This window comes from Colletotrichum jinshuiense, chromosome 2 (assembly GCF_051148585.1).
Source record: "Colletotrichum jinshuiense chromosome 2, complete sequence".
Taxonomy (NCBI): Eukaryota; Fungi; Ascomycota; class Sordariomycetes; order Glomerellales; family Glomerellaceae; genus Colletotrichum; species Colletotrichum jinshuiense.
Genome location: NC_139309.1, coordinates 644,178 through 664,954, shown reverse-complemented (window position 1 = coordinate 664,954; position 20,777 = coordinate 644,178). Strand labels below are relative to the sequence as shown.

The window sequence follows — 20,777 nt, the reverse complement described above, 5'->3', positions numbered from 1 at the left end:
CGTCTTCCACGGTATCCCTTCGCTGCCAACTATACAAGCCAAAACTGCCCATATCCCCCCTCCCGCCCAACTAGCATCTGAAGGCGCGCCCAAACAGGTTCCCAAACGATCTATTTTAACCTTTTTATTTGTCGAACCCCGCTGTACTCCCATTATAATCAAATCCATGCCGCCTTCCCCGGCTCTCCCCCGTTCACAAACGTCTTGACCAGAGCCGTGATGCCAAAAAGTAGAACCGCCAGCAGAAACCCCAGCAGGATCCCGTCATGCTCCCGCGCCGCGCCGGCCAGCCTGGCCTTGGCCTCGGCCACCCAGAGCGTCTCCCCCGCGTCCCTCCTCGCGGCCTTGAGCCCGGGCAGGCCGTCGATCGAGGTCCGGTTGGTCTCGGTCTGGTACTTGTTGACCGTGTTGTTGTCGGCGCGCTTCTTCCAGTAAAAGTCGAGCGTGGGCCGTTCCTCAAACACGGAAAGCTCGTCCTTCTTCCCTAGCTCGCTGTCTTCGACGCTCGTTGCCGGCGCGTAGAGCTCTTTCCGGACCATGGGGACGCCGAAGCCGCAGCTCGTCTGCACCTCCCACACCTCACCCACCACCACGGCTCTCGCGCCATCGTAGGATCCCCTGCCGGCCTCGCCCTGCGGAACGATCCGCTTCATCCACGAGTCAAAGTCCGGGTGATCCCACTCCACGATTTTGCTCTTGCAGAAGAGTCGCAGGATGCGAGGCGCGGGGCCGAAGGACATAAACATGAGCGTCAAGCGTCCATTCTCGTAGCTGTGCGCTATGGTCTCGCACCCAGAGCCCGTCCGATCGATGTAGGCGACGAGGTTGGGCGAGAGGACGGCGAAATGGGCAGAGAGGCCCTTGGGGGAGACGTTAATATGGGGAAGGTGAGTGGGCGCCGAGGCCGTGAAGAAGACGGGTTGGCGGGCGGCCCAGTCTGCGAGGTCGGGGCTGATGGAGGGGTAGAGCTTCATTGTGGTTTGTTTATATATTTTATATTTTTTGAATGTATTTGTATTTATATATGGGCGAATGCCGCCAATTGAAAGATCAACGAAAACCGAGGAAAATGACCAGGTATATCGTCAAAAACGTACAAAGAGTATTGGGTATTGGGTATCGAGTCGTGGATGAAATGAAACTAATACAAGATTGATACAAGAATGAAAGAGGAAAAAAACAGGCGGCATCGCTTCTTGTAACAACAATTGAGTTCGGTAAACGGCACATTCGCCGGATACTGCAGAGGATGAGTCAACCAGTCGCATGGCATCATCCCAAGGCAGTAGCTGAGAGTCGGGGTGCCTGTGCGGGGATGCTGGCGTTCCTGCGAGCGCCTTACTCAAAGACGGAAGGCGCTCCCAGGCCCCACACCGATAAGCGGCGGTAGAAGGTGTTCCAGGGATGAAGAACATGTCTGTGGCTGATGCAGGATATCTTAAATGGAATTCTCCGTGGTAATAAGAAAAAACCCCTGCCCGAAATGGTGTGTCGCACAGGGGATTTTTTTTCGGTTTCTTTTTTGATTCTTTACCGATGCGTCCTTCCGCGGGACTCGGTTGGCAGAGGGTAAGGGTAATAGTTCCCGTCCTCTGCAAGGTATACCTCGTCGTCGTCGTAACCGTCGTGTCCCGCGTACGTTGATGTGCGTGGGATATCAGCGTACCGGGGGTCAGTGACGGTCGTCGTTGTGATGACGGACGGCCTTATCGAGGAGTAGGATGATTCGGAGCGGTTCGTACGGGGACGGGCCGTAGGCTCCACGACGGAAGAGGGGTTGTAAGGGTCGACGTAGCTGTCGTGTTTGCTACGGCCCGAGCTGCTGCTGGAGGAGACGCTCTTGTCGTCCTTGATCTCGAAACGGCGCCCGAGACGTTCCTTGTCCTCCTTGACGCGCTTGGCAAGCTCCTTCTCTTCGCTGCTCTTGCGCACCTTGCTCTCGCCGCGGCGTTTGGATTCGCTACGGCGCGACGGCTTCGGTTCCTTGGGAGAGGGCGGGTGGGCTGGTAGAGCGCCCGACATCCTGGCGGAATGCTCCCGTTGGGGGGGGCTTGAGCGAGACTTGCGATTATCCTCACGCAGGACATCAATCTCGTCCCGCAAGGTGCGCTTCTCGCGAATCAGAGCCGTCTTGTCGTTCTCCAGGACCTCAATGGTATTTTGCAGGGCGCGGAAGCGGGCATCGGCTTCCTTGAGGTCACTCTTAACCGCTGCGAGCTCCTCCTTGAGCTTCTTGTGAGCCTTTTCCAGTGCGAAGTAGTCCTCGGCCGAAGGGCTTGAGCCATAGCCGTCAAAGTCTGAGCCGACGCCAGAGTCGCTTGTCCGTTGGCGGTGGCCCTTGGAACCGGGGATGGGCTGGAAGGAGACCCTGTGCTCCTTTCTGTTGGCTGACGACATGGCTGTTGGTTATTGGCGGCCGGGGGGGGCTGTCGTCGATCAAAAAGTAACTTGGGTTCGATGAACCAGGTCGAGGCAAAATGCCTTTATGCCTTGCACCGGCACAGCTGGATCGAAAGTGAGGCGCCTGTAGTATGTGCGCTGTGTCCTATTTGGGCAGAGTTGAAATTTTTGAAATTTGATGTGGGTGCGGTGGTGGTGGTAGGCGCGGGTTAATACAAGTCGTGTGGTGTGGCCTTGTCGAGATGAGTCAAGTTGGGTAGGTATATAAAAGGGTGAATGGTGCCCAAGATGGAGATGCAGTTTTTTTCTTAATTTGGTATCCTGGCGATGGGCGCGATTTGAATAACAGGTAAACGTGAGATGGATGGAAAGGGAAAGAAGGAGAGAGATGCGTCGCCTTTTGATTTATTTATTCAGACACAGCCATTGCAGCCTTCACGGACTGGCCATAAAATCGCAGCCGGAGGGAGAGAGATGGTGTGGATTGCTGCCTTTGGGGCTAAGCAAAGCAGGTTGCGTCGGGAAGGGAGAACAGGTGCAGGGGGGGACCGGACGGCAACGAAAAAGGTACCAGCGACACCCTCCGAAGCCTAAGGAGATTGACAACATTCCTCAAGTATCGCATCGGTAGTGGCCATGTAGGGCTGGGCTGCTTGGGCTGGTTGCCTCTTGGCGCAGTTGCGCAGTAGAGTCATCGCATCCATACTAGATACGTACCCTTCACCTTGAACCGCAGTGGTTCGCTAGGCAGGATGGACGGGCGGAATCGCGGGTTCATCCTCGCCAGGCATGCGATGACGGGACGGGGAGGGGCTTCGGGGAGAGGAGGGGTGTTTGGTGGACCAGAACTTGCTGGTGCCGTGGACAAGGGGAGGGGGGGAAAGTGGCAGGACGAGCTAAACGGGAGCGGGACTAGGAGGATAGCAAAGTAGAAAAAGGCGATTGCATGGGATCGACTCCCATTGTTGCTCAAGGTCCATGTTCACCCGTCCAAAAAGGAACGTGGAGGGTGCGGAGGGGGGGGGCCAGGTGGTGGAAGGCTTTCCCTGCCTCAGTGTCAAGAATTTCTCGGTGGCAGCAAATGTTCTGATTGGTGCATGCCAAGGCAGTGCAGGCAAGGCAGAAACGAAAGGTTTGGTTGCCTTCTTTTGGTGGTTTTTTCAATGGCCGCCTTTTTTTTCTGGCCAATGTGCCTGCTGTTTCTGTGCGTCCCCATCCCAGGAATGGTTCGCCAATGCGGATTGGGTACCCGGGGAATTGGTTCGCTTAACCCAGCGAGGTCGGCGGCGATGCGTTTGCATCTGCACTCGCATTTGCAGACGGGAAGGGAGAGGGCGAAGCAAGCAAGCACTCACTCACCTGCGTGCGTGCAAGGTGAGGGGCCTGCCTGGGACGGAGACTGCCCGTTCCTCCCCCAATGGCGAAATACGCAAAGGCGCAAAAGACTGAGGAAGCATGTGCGGACATCGCAGGTACCACAGTACGTTCCGCTTGGCGCTGTGCAGTCCTTTTCTGCAGCCATTATCTGCGCCATTCTCTCTGCACCTCTGGACATGCTCTCCTCCCCGGATCCTAGGATCATGATCTGCATTTCCTTCGTGTCCTCCTGCGAGCCAATGGCATGCACTGCGAGATCGTCCTGCAGCCTAGCAGACGTCGTCGCGAGACCCTTCCGGAGAGGGGGCATGGGGGTTTGATTCGTGTCGTGAGTCACTGTCCGCTGCTAAACTGGACCCCGCGATGTGAAGCCGTTTCGTTGGTGATGCTGGTGGGTGACTGAGGCCTATCGTGCCTCTTCATGCGTTCGATGCAAGCTCGACCATGGCGTGTTCTGCTCGCATCACCGTGTGGGTGCACTTGCTTCCCTTTGGCTGATCGGGCATGTTCGCCTGGCACCGCCAATTAAGGACTTTCTCGTGGATCGGTCAGTTCCGACATGATTGCTCGGCTAATGGGGGAGCGTCGCGAGCCGCATTGCCATGGTGATCGGGCTGGTGGTGGTGGTGGTGATAGGCGGAGGAGTGCGTGAATGGGTGACGGATGATATGAAGGTGAGCTCTGGACTGGCACGACTACCTAGGACGTTGCTGCGGAAGAAACCAAGCACGGACTAATGGACACCGCCCCACGGGCTAGTGCAGCAGGCAGTCCCCTGCCAAACGCCGTCTTGACAAGCCTGCCAAAACGTCGACTCCACACGACAGCCAATGACACCTCAAACTTTGTTTTCAGGGTTGCTGACGTTTCTTCCAATGGGCGGCATTAGTCTCGTCCCGTACGCCTCTTGGATTCCTTCGAGACCATGCCTCTAGGCGGCAGTCCCCCGGAGGCCGTCACCTTGCGTCTTGGCGGGAAGTTGAGAGCACGCAGCGATGACTCGGTCTCTGAAGGATTGAGGTCATCGTCACCATCTCCAAATCCGTGTGGCCAACATGCATCACCGCTAGCTTTGCCGAGTCAAGACCCTGCTTCGTAGTGCATTCACATCGAGTGAACTCGCTCTTGTAAACGCCCAACCCTGCTATTGTTCTCCGGCGTGATAGAGGAAGGCAGGGGGAACGGGGACACGAGGTTGAAGCGTAATTTACATACTTGTTGGAGCGCCCAAATCACTCGGCGCCGCCGAGAGAGACAGGCACCATGATTCCCCCGGCCATTTCCCAATCTGAACCATGTCTTGGTGGAAGACAAGCCATGAATCCTTTCCTTCTAGAACAGAGTCTTGCCAAATCAGGTCTGCATTGAGCTGTTAAAGTGGACGCTGGGGGTCCCTGCCGCCGCCCTCAGTCCTCAGCCCTCAAATCACAGCCCTCGCACAACGGCCGGCCTCAAGGCAACGGCCCTTAGTGCTACTAGTCCCTGAAGAGAAGCTCCATATTCGCCAACATTGGCGTCTCTAACGGAAACTCCAAGCCAAAATGGCTGATCCCTCTGACAAATGCAAATTCTTGGCGGAAACGAGTGAATCTAGCGGGTTCCACTTCCGAAACCGCCGTTCCTGAGACACCCGGCCTCTCCTCTTGCCGATGCATCCCCGTCTCCGACTCTGTGTTCGGTGTGGGCCCCGGAGTGCCGGCTCATGATCCGACACGGTCATCTTGCAGCAGAAACAGCTTGGCATTGAATCTTGCTGTACTTTATACGATCGCAGATGACGACAGTCCTCTTATCTTAATATGGTGCGGTGTTTCGTGCCATAATGTTTACCTGAGAATGTGGGGGACAGGCCGACGAAGGGGCCATACTCTCATGTTGGATGATATCATTAGTTGATAGAAACATAATGGCGGGGTACCGCCACCCAACAGAATGTGCAATCTAAAAGACGGACGGAAGCTCGAGGGCACTGGTCCATAATTAGAAGCCAGCACACATAATACGAGGGGCAGGGGATGATGAGATGAATGCGTACAGGCTCGGACAAAACAAAGAGACGCCAACCACCGCAACATGCTGCGTAGGTTGGCATTGCCAGTTACAGACGTCGGCCCGGTCTTTCGTACCTCTGGACGCCAGGAGAAACCGTGTGTGCCTTCTACAAAGTTGCGTTGCCGAGCGTCGACGGGTCAGCGGCAGCCGGAAAGACCAGGGGGCCGCGGCAAATCTGGTCGCCGCGCGGTTCTAAATCGCCACCGCGATGGGCTCGGAAGCCTCTCGGCATTTGTTTCGCTGCCAAATCGCAGAATTCAATAAGAAAAAAGGGCCAGGGGAGGAGATGCCTGCAGAAACAATTGGAATCCGCCGATGGGCTGGCTTGGAACTCAACGATGAAGAAAAGGAGGACGGGGGGGGTGAAAGGTGTAAGTTGATTTGTCGGAGGGAAGAAGTGGTCCGCCAGACCTGCCCCTGCCCCGGGTACCTTGACAAGTACGTACCTGTGAAACGGCATTTGGGGGGGTTACGCTACCGCGAGAAAGGACATGGGCCCCACCCCGCAGATACACTACAACGGCAGGTGCTGCCTATTTGCCCACCCTTACCATCTTTATTTAGGCTGCGGCAGACACTCTTCTTTCATCATCACCCACTTTTCCGGATAGCCGTAATCTAGACGTATGAGATGCTTCGTTGAGGTCGCCGACAGAAACCTCCATGCCTCGAAGCAAGTTCTCCGAAGGAGCCCGGTGGGGTATGTCGATACCCCAATCCAGCGACGGGGGACTCGTCATGGTCCGCCATGCCGTGGGTTGCAGGAGGTAGACCAGTCTTAGCCGCGTCGGCGCGCGGCGGCGAAGGAAGCGGAGGGGAGAGGGAGGGAGATGGAGAGAGACACACGCACACACACACACACACAGAGAGAGAGAGAGAGAGAGGGAGAGGGAGAGAGAGGGCAATGGAATTGGAAATGCCGTATAGCCGCAAGCCGGTTTTGGGTGCTTATCCCGCGCAAAATTCCAAACGAGCTTGTTCTTCCCCCTCGCCTCCTGCGCCTCGAGGCAACCTTCTCTTTCCGGTCGACCGCGCGTGAATAGACGCCTCGATCCCTCGCAGGTTCTGGTTCTGGTCGAGGCTGAGTCCCTCCGTACGGGCCTGCGTCCCAAAGGGACGGCCATCACGCTCACCTCGGTGTCGGCACACTTCAGCCCAAGGTGTGCGGTGGACGCGCCAGTCAGCCGTCAGCGCAGCCCCCCGCCCCCATCCCCGTCTATCAGTCAGTTAAAGTCCGGGGGGGTCAGACAATAAACCCTGGATGGGCTGAACTGAGTAAAAGGGCTCGATTGTGTTCCATAGGACTCGACGTGCGCCGCGCGCGGGATGCTTGGCAGCACGTCAAAAAGATGTGCGCATTTGCGCATTTGGAGGTCTGCAGAGGGCATCTCAAATGCGCTGTATTTTTGTTTCGGTTCTGTGTGCTGCCGCCAAGTAAACCCTGCAGCCTTGTCCTGCACACCATCACGGGCGGCTTGGCGCCATTGGCACTTACGACCCTTGCATGCTGGACCCTCGAGGCAGAAAAAGCTCGTATCGCCTAAATCTGTTTACGTCGGGGGGAGGAGGGGGGCTCGGTGTGCGTGAGACGGCTTTGGAGAGAGGAGCCCACGGTGTGGCGTCATGGGGACGCGGTGTCTCGGTTCGGACGCAGCTGACTACAAGGCCCGGTGCCGAAGTCAAGCCACTCTTCCACCACCTACGAGTTTATTATTAATTATAGGAGGAGCGGTTTAGAAGAGGATGGAAAGTATATGAATAGAAGAGAGCAAAAAAGGCAGGACTATGCGTGAAATTGCTAAATGGAGAGAAAGAGATGGAAAAGGAGAGAAAAAGACGAACGCTCTTCCTCGCCCTCTTACTCCATCAAAGTCTCTCTCTGTTCAAACGAGGGTGTTTCACTTGGACTTAGTGCACTACTTGCTAAATCCGCTGTGTTGGGCTGAGGCTTTGAACAAAATAGGCTCTGGCATCGGGGGGTGGACTGCTGACGGTAATTTTCTGGGGAAGAAATAAAATACCGATTAAGGCGGGGGTGGATGCGGCTGCCTGGCCTGGCCTCTCAACTTGGTAGTCCTATTCACGATGACATTTTGCGAGAACGAGATTGACGAATCTTGCGTTCTGTCTAACAAGGAGGTATCTCGTAAAAACAAAACAACCCCCCCCCCCCCAAAAAAAAACAAAAAAAGAATACAAGCAGCACGTAGAGAACCATTCTTCTTCCCATAGTCCTCCAACCCCGAACTGTCTCCTAATAAACCTGAAGACCGCGTCATCCGAGTGCCGGGCGCAGAAGCAGCTAATAATACAGCAGTGCATACGACAGAAGCCGTTTGACAAATGAAAAGTGTCGTGAGCGAACGTGAGATTGCGGGAACACCCCTTACCCCCCTCCTGTTCACCCTGACATGCCGAGCTGCCAGGGCAGGATATCCAATGAAGCATCGTGCGAGCCTAAAAAAAAAGTCTATCTTGAAATCGAAGCCAATAAAAATGAAGCCTTTCAATCTCCAATGACAGCCTGCGTCGATCCCCCGAATGTTAGAACTACATTTCTCTCTGCGAGATAATAACGAAGGAGGAAAAACTCACCCTTGGGCTTGGTGAAACGTATATCCAGCCAGACATCCTTCCTGCCAAAGAAAGAAGCAGCGCTTTCCTCCGAAACGTTGTGCAAGGCGTCGCCGTGCGCTCATCCCCGAGATCTCTCGGCGAGTTCATCCAAAACGTATGCCCCGTGCCGTCCCCCCCGTCGCCCCTCAATCGCACCGGATGAAGCCGTGACGGCGGAGGATCCGCACGTACACGCGGATCCGCTCGTCCTGCTCCGTGATGACGCACCGCTGGTCCTCGATGTCCCGCCGCAGCCGCTTGTTGTGGTCGTCCACGACGTCGAACTTCCGCTCCCAGGCCGCGATGGCGCGCTTCAGGTCGTCGACGCGGTCCGACGCGCCGTGGTGGGCGTGCCGGGTCAGCTCCCTGATGCGGGCGACGAGCCCGTCGCGGTCCTTCTCGACCTTGTGGAGCTTGTTCTTGAGGCGATCGACCTCGCGCAGGTACTTGGCGGCGCTGTCGCCCGAGTTCTCGATGGTGCAGCGCAGGGAGGCGTTCTCCTCGCGGAGCAGCTGGTTCTCGGCCTGCAGCGCCGCGACGAGGCCGCCCAGGCGCCGGGCCTCGCCGTCAGCGGCCTGGAGGTTGCACTTGAGGGCGTAGTTCTCGCGGTTCAGGCCGTCGTTGGCCTCGTGGAGCTTGCGGTTCCGCTCCACCAGGTCGTTCCACTCGTCCCTGGTCTTGTGGCAGCAGTCGTCGCGGCAGCAGCGCTGCTCATGGCGGTGGTGGTGGTGACGGTCGTGGTGGTGGGATCGGGAGCGCTTGAGGGAGACGAACTGATGCCCGCCGTCCGGCAGCGTCTCGAAGACCCAGCGCCGGGCAGTCATACGGAAGATGGGAGAATGGAGTGCGGGGGTGAGAGTGGAAGGGGTACTTGCACTCGTTCCCCTAAGTTAAGTATAAGACGCCGCAAGTTGCGGTCTTGCTGTTGGGTGAAGTTTCTCGGGTGTTGTTAAAGGCGTTCAAGTGTAAGTGAGACCGGAAACGAAGCTTTGGTAGCAGTGCCAGAGAATGACAAAATTGAGAGAGGGGGAGAGAGAGTCCAAGTTGGATAGGCCCAAAGGAGGAGAGTCGAGACCTTGATATGGAGATTCCGGGAGTAAAGACAGCAGACCACAAGGGCTAGCACGATATGCAGGTGATCAAGGCAGGAGACTGAGGGTCTGGGAACGAACGAGGATTGGCGAGATGGCTGCATGCCTGGAGCGGGAGCGGGTAGGGCTTTATTTTTAAAGGGACCTGTCAAGGCAGTGCCTGGCATAGGACTGTAACCGATGTTCTGGGAAGCCATCTCTAGACCTGGGGACGGCGCGCGACGGGCTGCGAGTCATCGAGGGTGTGGCACTCGAAGGAGAGGCGGCGCGCACGAGTGTCAAGCGCGTGGGCGGGAGAGGGATGGGCGCCGGTTCGGTGGCTGACGCGCCCGTGTATGTGTGGGATGGTGGAAAGGACGAACAGGTCCCTGATGGAAGAGGCTGCTAGTAGGAAAGGACTGGGCTTTGGTGAGGCACGACGGCAAGGTTGTCGGGTGCCATGTTGCTGGCCTAGTGGTGAGACGGGCCCGGCTCAGGAGATGTGAGTGGCAGTCATGTAGACATCCTCACAAGTTGTGTGTGGTGAGACTTGGGTGGTCGTTTGGCCTCGAGCGCATGAGGTGGATGTCTCACGCGCGAGGAGGTCATTCGGGGCCAGCTCCGGGGGGGCTTAGCCTTGACTCGCCGACGGTCCATCCCGGTGCCTCGAAGAAAGAGTCAACCGAGCTACTTTAGACTGATGCGAAACGGAAAAACTACGAAATAAAAGAGACGGCGCTTGTAATTATCAACCCCCGACTAGAAACCACGCGTTTTTGAGGCCTTAAGCTTAGCGCAGGTGTCCGCCGCTTGGAGGTTGATATTCCAAGGTGAGAGTCTAGAGGCTAGAACGCTGTTGAGTGGAGAGTTGCAGATGGAGAATTGGAGATCTAGTAGCGTAAAGAACCGCACGTGGGCGCTGAGTGACGACTGGTGCCATCAAGCGACCGTATGCAGGGGTCACAGTCCAGGCACTGTTCTGCATCCAGCACTTTGGCACATCCGCACCGTAACGCTGCTGTAAGTCATCGCGGCTGCGCTTGGGCTGCCTCCACATCCCACGCCGGCTGGTACGTACCTTTTATCTGACCTCCCTCACTCTCTCGACAACCAACGTCATCTTTCCACCACCCTCACCTTCCAGGACGTCGACACAGCCTCGACGAGGCTACCGGCTAGGAGTCGCCTGGCCCGAGTCCGACGAGCAGGCCGTGACTCCCGACACTTCCTTGCTCTGGATTGTACACTTTGGTTTTTGGCACCCACCCTCTTCCAGGACTCTTCCAAGCATCCCGTGTCTTGTTTTGCGCGAAGGATGCCATTCCTACGGTGAGCAACACCCATCTGGCACTCGTCGCCGCCTCTCCAGTGAGGCAGCCGGACACCCCGTGCCGTCTAGTTCAACGCCGATTTCTTCGTTTCTCCGCCGGGCCCCTCTTTGCCCATTCCTGTTGCCTGATGATGAGAACCCGCTATCTTGATGCCTGTACGCCAGTGGCGAATATGAACAAGGCCTGGACAAGGTGAATGTTGGGGGCCGGTACGGCTGAAGTGTTGACCCAGCACGGCTGCAGCTTTATTTTGTTACCTTGGCCCGAATAGGTGGTCTCTGCTCGCCGTCCAGAATTCGGCAGCCAAGTCGAATTTGGACCACTCTCTGCCGTGGTGGGCCTAATCTGCACCGAGGTACAGCAGAGAACTGGCAGGAGAAGCACGCCAAAACTAGCATTCTCACAGAACCACTGGCCAATATTGGAGGCCGATGTTGGAAACAAAGTCAACCACCGAAGCGTCAAGTAGAAATCAATCTGGATAACTAAGGTACAGGAGGGTTGTTGCTGGCTAGGTGTAAAATGGCCCTAGTGCATACATGCCAAGGTTGGGTGTTGGACTCAACCCGTTCCAGTATCAGTCGATCTATACGTTTCCAAATTAAACCTTTTGTAAAGATTTCCCGGCATCTATGGCCACCGTTGCCAGGTGAGACACTACTCTCACCTGGCAACGTTGGCCATAGATTCCGGGAAATCTTTACAAACCCCGCCAGCCTGAAGCAATCTTGAGAAAACCTTTCCTTTTACCTCCACCTGCCCTTCGTGGCAACCGGTCATACGAGAACATTGAGTCCCCAACAACAAAAGAGCTTACACTCAACATCCGGAATATCATATATACAGACAAAGTACCCCATGGCTGCTTCAGCTAGACCCCAACACCGTAGAAATACCATTACGCCCTTGATATCTCTGCTGATAACGTATGCTCTCTACGCATCCGTTACATAGAGAACGTATACCCATTTCATGGGGTGCAAGGCTAGCGCGATCGGAAGCCCATTTTTACTGTTCTGCGTCTTTCCTCTCGTCAACCAGGTAACAATGGGCTACCGATCGTGCTAGTCTTGCACCCCATGGAATAGGTGTACTATGGCCAATTACCGGGTAGTGTTCGTGGTAACCAGCCATTTCTCCAATGCTCCAATGAGCGATTCCCTCTGGCGTTGGCGTATGCCATGCCGAAAAGGATGCCAGCAGAAGTATCCCTTATCAAGGACGTAATATTTTTTTCATGAAGGTGCCAGAGTCTAGCATCTGCGCCAACCATTTCACACGCCTTCATACAGTGAAACTGTATCAAGGAAAAGAACGGGAAGTCATGTCGTCTCGCAACCCCTCCGACGAAGATGTTGGAGATGCTCCTCTTTATCGAATGTCTTGTCTCCGCATCGTCCGCACACATATTGCTGGGCTGTCGATGCGGCGCGGCATGGCCTTGTCCTCAGAACGTGTCGCGTGTGATTATCCTGACGGAAGTCGAGATTTCCACAGCGACCGCACTTGTACTGCCCAACTTCGAGTTGGTGAAAAGGGCCGTAGTGCCGGGTCTTGAGATCTCGCAGCGAAGGGTATCCGACGTTTTCACAGCCCACTGTGCAACGGTACCGGTGAGCCTTGCCTTCGTGAGCGCGGAGAAGATCGAAGTCGCCGAACTTCATCCCCATGCAAGGCTTCACGAAGCAGCGAATACCGACTGCGTGCTTGTCGTCAGATGGGAGTGTCTGAGATGCCGGAGATACCACGAATGTCTCATGGCCAGTTGATGCGGGCCCAGGAGTGCTCGGGAACGATGTCGGCGTGGTCGTAGAGGAGACGAGAGGAGACGTTTGAGAGAACGACTCAGCCCCGGATTGAGAAGATGACGATACATCAGGGCTGTTGTCCTGTTCTTGAAGGGTCTCTTTTGTGTGAAATAGGTTAACCATTGGGTTTAATTCACCATAGTTACCAGCAATAGTTGGCGTGTCGGCAGACCAGCTGTCATTGCGTGTGTTGTTGTCCAAGTCCGAGGCAGCAAGAGCGGTGCTCATCTGCCTCGGGTTCACGCACGGCTGCTCCCAAACGCCTGGGTAGCGGCGAAAGCGGGGGTCTTGAAGGCAGTCGTTATGGACATACAATCCAATCGAGCGCTGCCAATGATCTGCGCTGCCTGGCTCTGAACCAGCTTGCGGGCGGTTGGTGAATTCTTCGCCGACGTATCTAGGATATTGCGAAGGCTGAAAGCAAGCCTTGTTGCGGTTGGAACGATCATATGCTAAGTGATGACCATGATGGTATTGCTGAATGGGGCGATCGCGGGATTACAATCCCGCGACACCCGCAGATAATGGTATGTAATGGGACGTTCTGTGCAAGGAGCGTTTTCGTTAGCATTTTTGACGGGCAAAGTCGAGGAGTGGAACAAACCTAGCGAGTGCGAGTGTGAGGCAAACGTGATACGTAAAACTCAACTGAGACCCGGCTTCAGGACGGAAAAGCCAGGGCTCCCGTCTAGAGTCGCCCGAGTTCACGGCTGCTGAGGAGGTTTAACGTCGTGCCTGAGGGCGTTGACTTGAGCCCCTTATAAGTCTTCGGCTGGCCTCAGAAACGGCGAGCGTGAATCTGCCAAGAGACGGCTGCAGCACATCACGCACCTTTGCTGACCGCCTGGCCTCAAGTCCAGCATAGTGCGTACATCATGGGCGGGCTGCCCTCTCTCTCTGATTCGCCTGCCTGGTTTCGCGTCCAACGCTGGCTGCTTTTTGACTTGAGGCCAGTCCAATCAGGCGACAGGAGGAGCCAACGACAAGTACATGCACTAATGCATGCAATCACCTTCTTGTGTATTGTTTTGGAAAGATGAGCTGCATCTTCCAATGCCTAGTTTTTTAGCCGCCTATGAATCAATTGGGCTGCAAGCCGCTGACGATGTCTGGTCATGGCGGGGAATTCATTCGGCTGAACAGCGCATATCACGCGGATTAAGACCGCTCAATTCAAAATATCAAGTTAATCACAATTGCACAATGCGATGTAATGCGAAGAGAGGCACGCGGATATATGATAGCACTCTTGTTTTATACATTGACCAATAAAAACTACTCTCGTCCGCATGCTCGCTTTTCTCCTTTTCTCTCTCCACCAGACTTGAACTAAACTCGGCCAGCGTAATGTTGAAGTGGCTAGCCATACATGTCGGACCCTGTATGCCTTTGCCGGCCTAGCCGTTCGACCATGCGCTCCAGCGTCCTCTTTCAGAAGACACCCCGAGCTCAAGCTGCTGTGGAGGCAGTAGAAGTCAGCGACCCGAGCGACGTCTCAGGGGCGGGGATTAGACGGCGGAGGTGGCGGGGGGAGGGCCGCCGGGGAAGGTACCGTTAGGGGGAGGGCCACCGGGGCCGCCGGGGGGTCCGCCGCCGCTGCTCTGGTCGACACCGCCGCCCTCGTAGTAGTGGGCAGCGGCGCTGACGCGGCTGTTGAGGTTCGCGGTCGTGTTGATGCCGATGGTGATCCACATGAGGAGGCCGTCCTCGAGGCTGTCGCCGAGCTTGACGTACTTGAGGAAGGGGTCGTAGGCGGCCGTGGCCTCGTCGGCGGCGATGCCGTCCTGGAGGTTGGTCATGAGCACCTGCCTGTTGGTGTTGTAGGGCGCCAGGGCCTCGACCTCGGAGATGATGCTCTGGTCGAAGAAGAGCTGGCCGATGTTGCGGGCCGTGCCGCCCTCGAAGGTGCCGTTGGGGTAGATCTCGGGGCCGTCGGTCGACATGATGTGGATGTGGGTGGCGCGGCCGGTGTAGTGGCCGGGGAAGATGGTGTCGAACTGCACGACGCCGTCGTCGTCGCTCTGCTGCACGCCGCGGCCGGCGGTGGTGTTGAGGCCGCCCTGGCCCTGGGCCGAGACGCCCGAGTAGATGCCGGTGGCGTTGCAGTGCCAGACGTCGATGAGCTGCTCCGGGACGGCGGTGCAGTCGGTCACGTCGACGAACTGGATGTCCAGGTGGACGGGCACGCCGCCCTCGCCGTCGGTGATGTCGGTGCGGATGAGCTCTCCCTCGACGTAGTAGGGTCCGATGGTGGTCTCGGGGACGAGCGCGCAGGTGGCGTTGGAGCCGAAGATCTCCTCGATGGCTGTGTCGAGGGTGAAGTCCTCGCTGGAGAGGTGGTCGATGGCGGCCCAGGCCTCGAGGTCGGCCTTGGTGCGCTTGCGCATCCGCTGGGCGCCGAGGCCGCGCTTCTCGCGAAGCTCCTGAGCGGTAGCGGCGCGGCGCTCGAGGGCGCGCTGCTTGAGGGCGAGGGCGGCGGGGGAGTTGGCGCAGGCGTCGAGGGCGCGGCGGCCGTGGAAGGTCACCTCGGAGCGGAGGGCGATCTCGGCGGCGATGTCCTCAGCGGTGTGCTGTCCGTGGGCGGCCACGAGGGGAGAGATGGCCAGGGCCGCCACGAGGGCAGAGCGGAACGCCATTTTTGGGTTCGGGCGAAGACGAGAACGTGTCGGGACTGGAGCGGGCAAGGAGTGCCGGAGACGGGCTGGAGAAGGGAAGGTGCTGGAGGAGGTGAAGAGCCTGGTGAAGAGAAGGTCGTCCTCGGTCGGGAGACGTAACCTCTACTTATACGATTCTTCCTCTTGGCAGTTCCGCGATCCACGATGTGTTCTTCTCCCTCATTCAAAACACCTTGACACCTTGGCGTCGACATCTTGGCGTAGCCATGCCGTCGCACACATAGAGCGCCACCGTGGACTGGGAGCGGTACCAAGCACGAGCATCGAACATCGAGCACGCAAAAGCAACGAAATCCCATACAAGGTGGCATGGTCGTTCCCCACACTCCCGCGGGCGTCTGGCGAGATATTGCCCGTCACCTTCCTTCAAGGTTATTTCGACCGGCGGACCGGGGTGACCAAGTGGTTTAGGCCACGGGTAGTAGCGTCTCTCCCGAAACCAACAGGGGGGGATCTGCGGCCGCCACCCCGCGGGGCCGGGAAGGCTAGGGGCGTTCATGTTCGGAGGAGACTGGAAGCTGCCAACCAATGAAGGCCAAGACAATTCCAATTGCGCTGCGTTGGGTCAGTCATGTCCGTTCCGCATTGTGAGGTGTGGTCTTGGTACGGGATCGGGGAGTGGGGCCCGGGACGGTCTGGGGTGGTGCTACGGGATGTGGGCGGTGGTTACGCGGCCCGGCCGAGAACAGGGGTCGTACAGAGGAGACAACGGGAGAAGGCCGACGATGGGGGAGGAAGGTGTTTTTGCTACATTACGTGGACATCTCCTTTGCCAAGAGATCTCTAGCCAAAGACGTGCCTTAGTGGTGGGAGATCCAATTTGCTTGCGTTTCATCCGTCGGAGGTTTGATGAAGAAAGGCAGGAACAGGAAATCCTGCTGGCGGCTGCGGTTCCGGCAGATATGGTTGTGGATCCCGCGATGAGACCTTCGCGGCATGCAAAAGCAGCTTATGCTTGATTATTCGCGCCGCGACCGACCCTTGCAGAGTGGCATCCAATTTGGGGGCCGCGTCATGGGCGAATGAGGGTGGAAGTGAATGTAATGGGCGGCGCTCTGTGGTGATGGGGATAGGACAGCCATCTGGGTGGAGTTGCGATGTGGTCGTCTGGATTTGCACAAAAGAGGCATCGGAGGATGGGATCGAGGACGGAAAGTGGTAGTGGCGTCCGAACATGTTCAAGCTTAATGGAGATCCCTATCATGGTCCCGTTCATTGAGAGAATCGATGCAACCATTCTCCCCTTCTTCCTTGACGTGTCCAATGGACTCTCAAGCATTCTTCACCGAAGTTCCCCCCCCCCCTTCGACAAACTGACGACATCGACTCGCGCCCACATTGCCTAACCTCCTTCCAAACTGTATCGAGGCCGGGCCCAGATCCCGCAACCGCCCCCTCGACCATCCACCATATCCATCCCCTCTGCGCCACCCTTGGGTACCCATACGGCACTACGCCGGCACTACGCCTCCAAATTCGCCCTCGGGAGTGATCACGTATTCAAACATGTGCCTGTAGCCGCATAAGTACACATCACAAACAATCAAAACGACTTCGTCCGCGCTCTTCACGCAAGCTTTCCAACCACGTACGGGTGCCCCGCACTCAAGCCGCCGTCGACCGCCCACGCCTGGCCGTTCACGTAGCTACTCTCGTCGCTGCCCAGGAAGAGAGCCACTCGCGCGATCTCGTCGGCGTGACCACCGCGCTTCATCGGGTTAATCTGGCCAATCCTGTCCTGGGTGCCGCGCGCGCGGGCGTTGTCGTACATGAGGGACGTCATGCCCGTCTCGATCAAGCCCGGGCAGATGGCGTTCACGCGGACGTTTGTGCCAGCGGCTTGGTAGGCGCAGGTTTGGGCGACTGAGATGACGGCGGCTTTGGCGGCGGAGTAGGGAGTTGTGCCTGCGTTGGAGCGGATGCCAGCAACGGAAGCGGTGAGAATGACGCTGCCGCCTGGTGTCTCCTTCTCGGCGGATGTCTTCTGCATGGCGGGGGCCGAGTGCTTGGCAGCGAGGAAGACGCTTCGCACAGGTCAATATGGAGAGCCACAGCGGAGCCAGATAGTATGAGCGCCCCTCACCTCAAGACATTGGTGCGCAGGTTGTGCATGAAATCCTGCTCGGTGATGTCCGTGAAGACGTTATGGGGGCCGGTGATACCGGCGTTGGCGAAAAAGACATCTAGCCTGTTGTAAGTTGTTATGGCGTGAGAAACGACTTCCTTGACGGCGCTCTCTTCCGCGGCGTCGAACTTGCGGGTGTGGACGTCGACCTTGGGATAGAGCTTGTTGAGTTCGCGCTTGTGAGACTCGAGGTTTTCGTCGGCGTAGTCGCAGATGTAGATCGCGCGGGCGCCGTTCTCGGCGAATTGGTGGGCTGCGGCGCGGCCGATGCCCAAGAGGGAGTTCGCACCTGGGCCGATTGTTAGATGCCATTCAAGCTGGAGACAGTGGACTATGTCGCATTCTCCTGGGGCTTGCTTGACTCACCTGTGATGATGATGACCTTGCCTGGCACCCTCGGTCCCGCAGAGGGTCCGGCGATCCTGAGGGGAGGAGGGGCGTCGAGCTGCTTGCCCAGAGCCTGGAGTCTTTGCTGCGCCTTGTCGGACATGATGGAAATAATGGTAAAGGAAGTCAATTGATGTAAAACTACTCTACATGTTTCCAATGGGAAAAAGAGGACAGGTCAGTTGGTCGAGACGGCAACGCTATGCAGACAAGGGGCACAGTTTGTTAACGACGTTGTTGGTCGAGGTGGAGGTAGCAGCAGAGACCGAGGGATGGAGCTTAGCTCTGGTTGAAACGGGGAGTTTGGGCCGAGGCTCGCCGGGGGCCGAAGCTACACCGCGCTAAAGACACTGCGCCATTGGCGGGCAGGCGGGGTACCCCAGGTGTTAGTGGGGGACCTCTTCGGATGAGCTCCGCGGGCGGCTCGAGGCTCTCTTCCGCTGTGGATTCTCCCACCATAGCAGGTCCCCCGCTATCGATCCATCTTCACTTACACATTTTGCCAGGTCATCCTTTCTAGCGGAGATTGACGTCGCTACCCCCCCCCTTCAAATCTCTCGACTGTAAGCCAACAGCACGCGAACATATCGAGCGCAAAGTTCCTTGGGTCGAGGCCGATATCTTCGACAATATCACATTGCACCTCACACTCTGCCACGGCCGCCCATCTACATCGTCCGTCACTAGGAGCCCCTGTTCATTCCGACTAGACAAACTTTAGATCAACACTGACAGCTCACCGTACTCGCCCACGACTTTGACCGCTTCTACAATCCGCTGCCGTTGAAAAAGGGGCCCATGTCATCTCCTGTTTCTTCCGCTGTCAGTTCTATCAGCCTGCTCGTTATGTCCGAGTTCACCGCGACTTTTGAAAATCCATGGAGATCTCACGAACCAGTCAAGGCATTGACGAACAGGAACGACATCATCAGGAGGCACCACAGTGTCCGTTGCTCACTCTCCTTATCCTTCAGCTGAGATTGTTGCCGGATCATGCTTCTATTTTCAAATACGACATGTAATAATTTCGACTAGAATGATCAAGCCAGGACATATTCCACTCGATACAGCTTGCGCAAGAGGCTGTTGTTGGTGGCCCTAATTGGCTGTCATAAGTAGGTCTCTGCTCAATACGAGAGCTCTCGAGCAACCATACACTTCAGCTGGTCTTCATCCGACAGCGGGAAGGGTCATTGTCGTCCCGAATGCCTTTCGCCTCTCAATCCTGAGCTGAAAACGGTCAGGAGAAAGGGGGCTCAAGTGGTAATTTCCCCAATACCAAGACATGGCCGACCGTTGTGCATGCGAGGCGCCTCGGATGGCTTCATAAATCCCTGCAGCCTTCGGTCGTCCTCTCCAATCCTCAGCCATGCCACGCCATGCCATCGAATAACTGCCGTCTTAGTTTGTTTGCCACGGATTTCAGCTTCCAAGGCAGGAATATCGGAAAATTTCCCACGCGGGTTACACAGCCCTATCTTGGCCGGCCTGCGGCGTACTTTTGACGGTTTTCTAGGTAGCTTTCGTCCATGCTCTTGTTTCGAGCCCCCCACCCTTTTCCTTCTCAATCCAGCCGGAATCACAAGGGCGACTAGCCACTTTCGTGCAGCGCTCGCAACCTTGGACTTTATTGGAAAATGAACCACCATAGGCCACGAGTGATATCGTGCTCCCAGGCGCGGACTTATTGTCTGATTTGCGCCGAGACAGTCCAGGATGCCGGCTAGAAACATGCTTTCCTGTCTGGACCCGATCGCCAGCCATTTTTCAAGCCAATGCCCAGGCTTCTAGAAGGCGTAACTCTTTTACGGATATTATGATGAGTGTTATCCCCTCCCAGAGCATTCATGTAGCCAAGAATAATACCTCGGGCACTGTGGAGAACATCCCGCCTCCAAGCCTCGGCTTTATATCCCATGATAAGGCCTGCAAGTTACAACCCCGCGTCTACGAGCGGGGAATATGCACGATCGTCCAGTGCCGATGCCCTCTCTCTCTTCTAATTTCAAGACACCCGAGAGGTCAAGGGCTTACACCAAGAAGCCGGCCCAGACGGCTTGCCAGGTTGAACATGCCCAATTTGGCCACTTGTACCACACCACTAGCTCAAACTTGGGAAGAATCTCGTGGAGTCTCACAGTGTCCCGTGTGAGCTCGCGTAATGCCAGAAATCATTGGATCCCATCTCCGTGATACATTGGTCTGTGTTCTTCACTCAACCCCCAGAAGGCCCCGGCCCGTCGTGGCACCTCGCAAGCTTCGCCCGGGCAAAGAGGTGGCGCTCATATAAGCTTAGTGGGCCAAGTGGACGGAACAGCTCTGCACATACCATACTCAAAAGGTCCAGGACACCCACAGTATCATGAGAATCCTCAAGTGGGCGGGACTCGATGTTGTCATTCCCGCGGTGCTTCCTGTTGGGTTCGTGCGAAGTAAGGCCGTTTGTGACACAATACCCCAACCAACGCAGGTCCAATCGCTGAATCTGTTGCCTGGTTGTAAGATTTATCCTCAAATGAAATAATTAGTGTCATTTGGGTTGCATCTTACTGAACGGCATCCTGTGGTCAACAAGGTGGCGATACGGGCTGATGACCACACAGTGCGGTCCTCGTCTCTCGATACATTCAGCCCTTTCTGCCTCGACAGCATCTCCTTCAATGTTGAGGCCTTGGTCCAAACAACACGAGACCCGAAACACAGGAACCCCAGGGAACCAAGCGTGCGTCCTTGCCTCTTCTGCGAGCTAACGAATACCTGCATGGCTTATATTTGCGGCGGATTCACGGGCAGTCTACGTCAAAATCCATGTTTGAACCACCCTCCATGATCGGGTACATGCAGTGTCTCTCTCTAACCTTCTGCGGGCTGTATGACCGGGTCTTCATACGAAGCCATTATCGACCGGCAGTTGGCAGATACAGCGCCGTGTGACC

At 56.5% G+C, this 20,777-nt stretch overlaps 5 protein-coding genes across 5 annotated transcripts; all 5 read right to left on the bottom strand.

The window, feature by feature from the left end:
* Window positions 1-158: 158 nt before the first annotated feature.
* Window positions 159-974, bottom strand: EsH8_II_000177 (uncharacterized protein; the record flags this gene model as incomplete). Its single annotated transcript, XM_083263475.1, has 1 exon — window positions 159-974. The coding sequence occupies one exon, from the start codon at window positions 972-974 to the stop codon at window positions 159-161; it is 816 nt and encodes a 271-aa protein (XP_083120797.1).
* Window positions 975-1,530: 556 nt separating this feature from the next.
* On the bottom strand, window positions 1,531-2,397 carry EsH8_II_000176 (uncharacterized protein; the record flags this gene model as incomplete). Its single annotated transcript, XM_083263474.1, has 1 exon — window positions 1,531-2,397. The coding sequence occupies one exon, from the start codon at window positions 2,395-2,397 to the stop codon at window positions 1,531-1,533; it is 867 nt and encodes a 288-aa protein (XP_083120796.1).
* Window positions 2,398-8,591: 6,194 nt separating this feature from the next.
* Window positions 8,592-9,269, bottom strand: EsH8_II_000175 (uncharacterized protein; the record flags this gene model as incomplete). The annotated part of the gene is made up of 1 exon (XM_083263473.1): window positions 8,592-9,269. One exon carries the CDS (start codon window positions 9,267-9,269, stop codon window positions 8,592-8,594), a length of 678 nt encoding a protein of 225 aa, XP_083120795.1.
* Window positions 9,270-14,103: 4,834 nt separating this feature from the next.
* Window positions 14,104-15,290, bottom strand: EsH8_II_000174 (intradiol ring-cleavage dioxygenase; the record flags this gene model as incomplete). Its single annotated transcript, XM_083263472.1, has 2 exons — window positions 14,104-14,111; window positions 14,207-15,290. The coding sequence occupies 2 exons, from the start codon at window positions 15,288-15,290 to the stop codon at window positions 14,104-14,106; spliced, it is 1,092 nt and encodes a 363-aa protein (XP_083120794.1).
* A 1,606-nt stretch (window positions 15,291-16,896) lies between these two features.
* EsH8_II_000173 (uncharacterized protein) lies at window positions 16,897-17,944 on the bottom strand (the record flags this gene model as incomplete). The annotated part of the gene is made up of 3 exons (XM_083263471.1): window positions 16,897-17,353; window positions 17,413-17,743; window positions 17,821-17,944. 3 exons carry the CDS (start codon window positions 17,942-17,944, stop codon window positions 16,897-16,899), a joined length of 912 nt encoding a protein of 303 aa, XP_083120793.1.
* Between the last annotated feature and the right edge of the window lie 2,833 nt (window positions 17,945-20,777).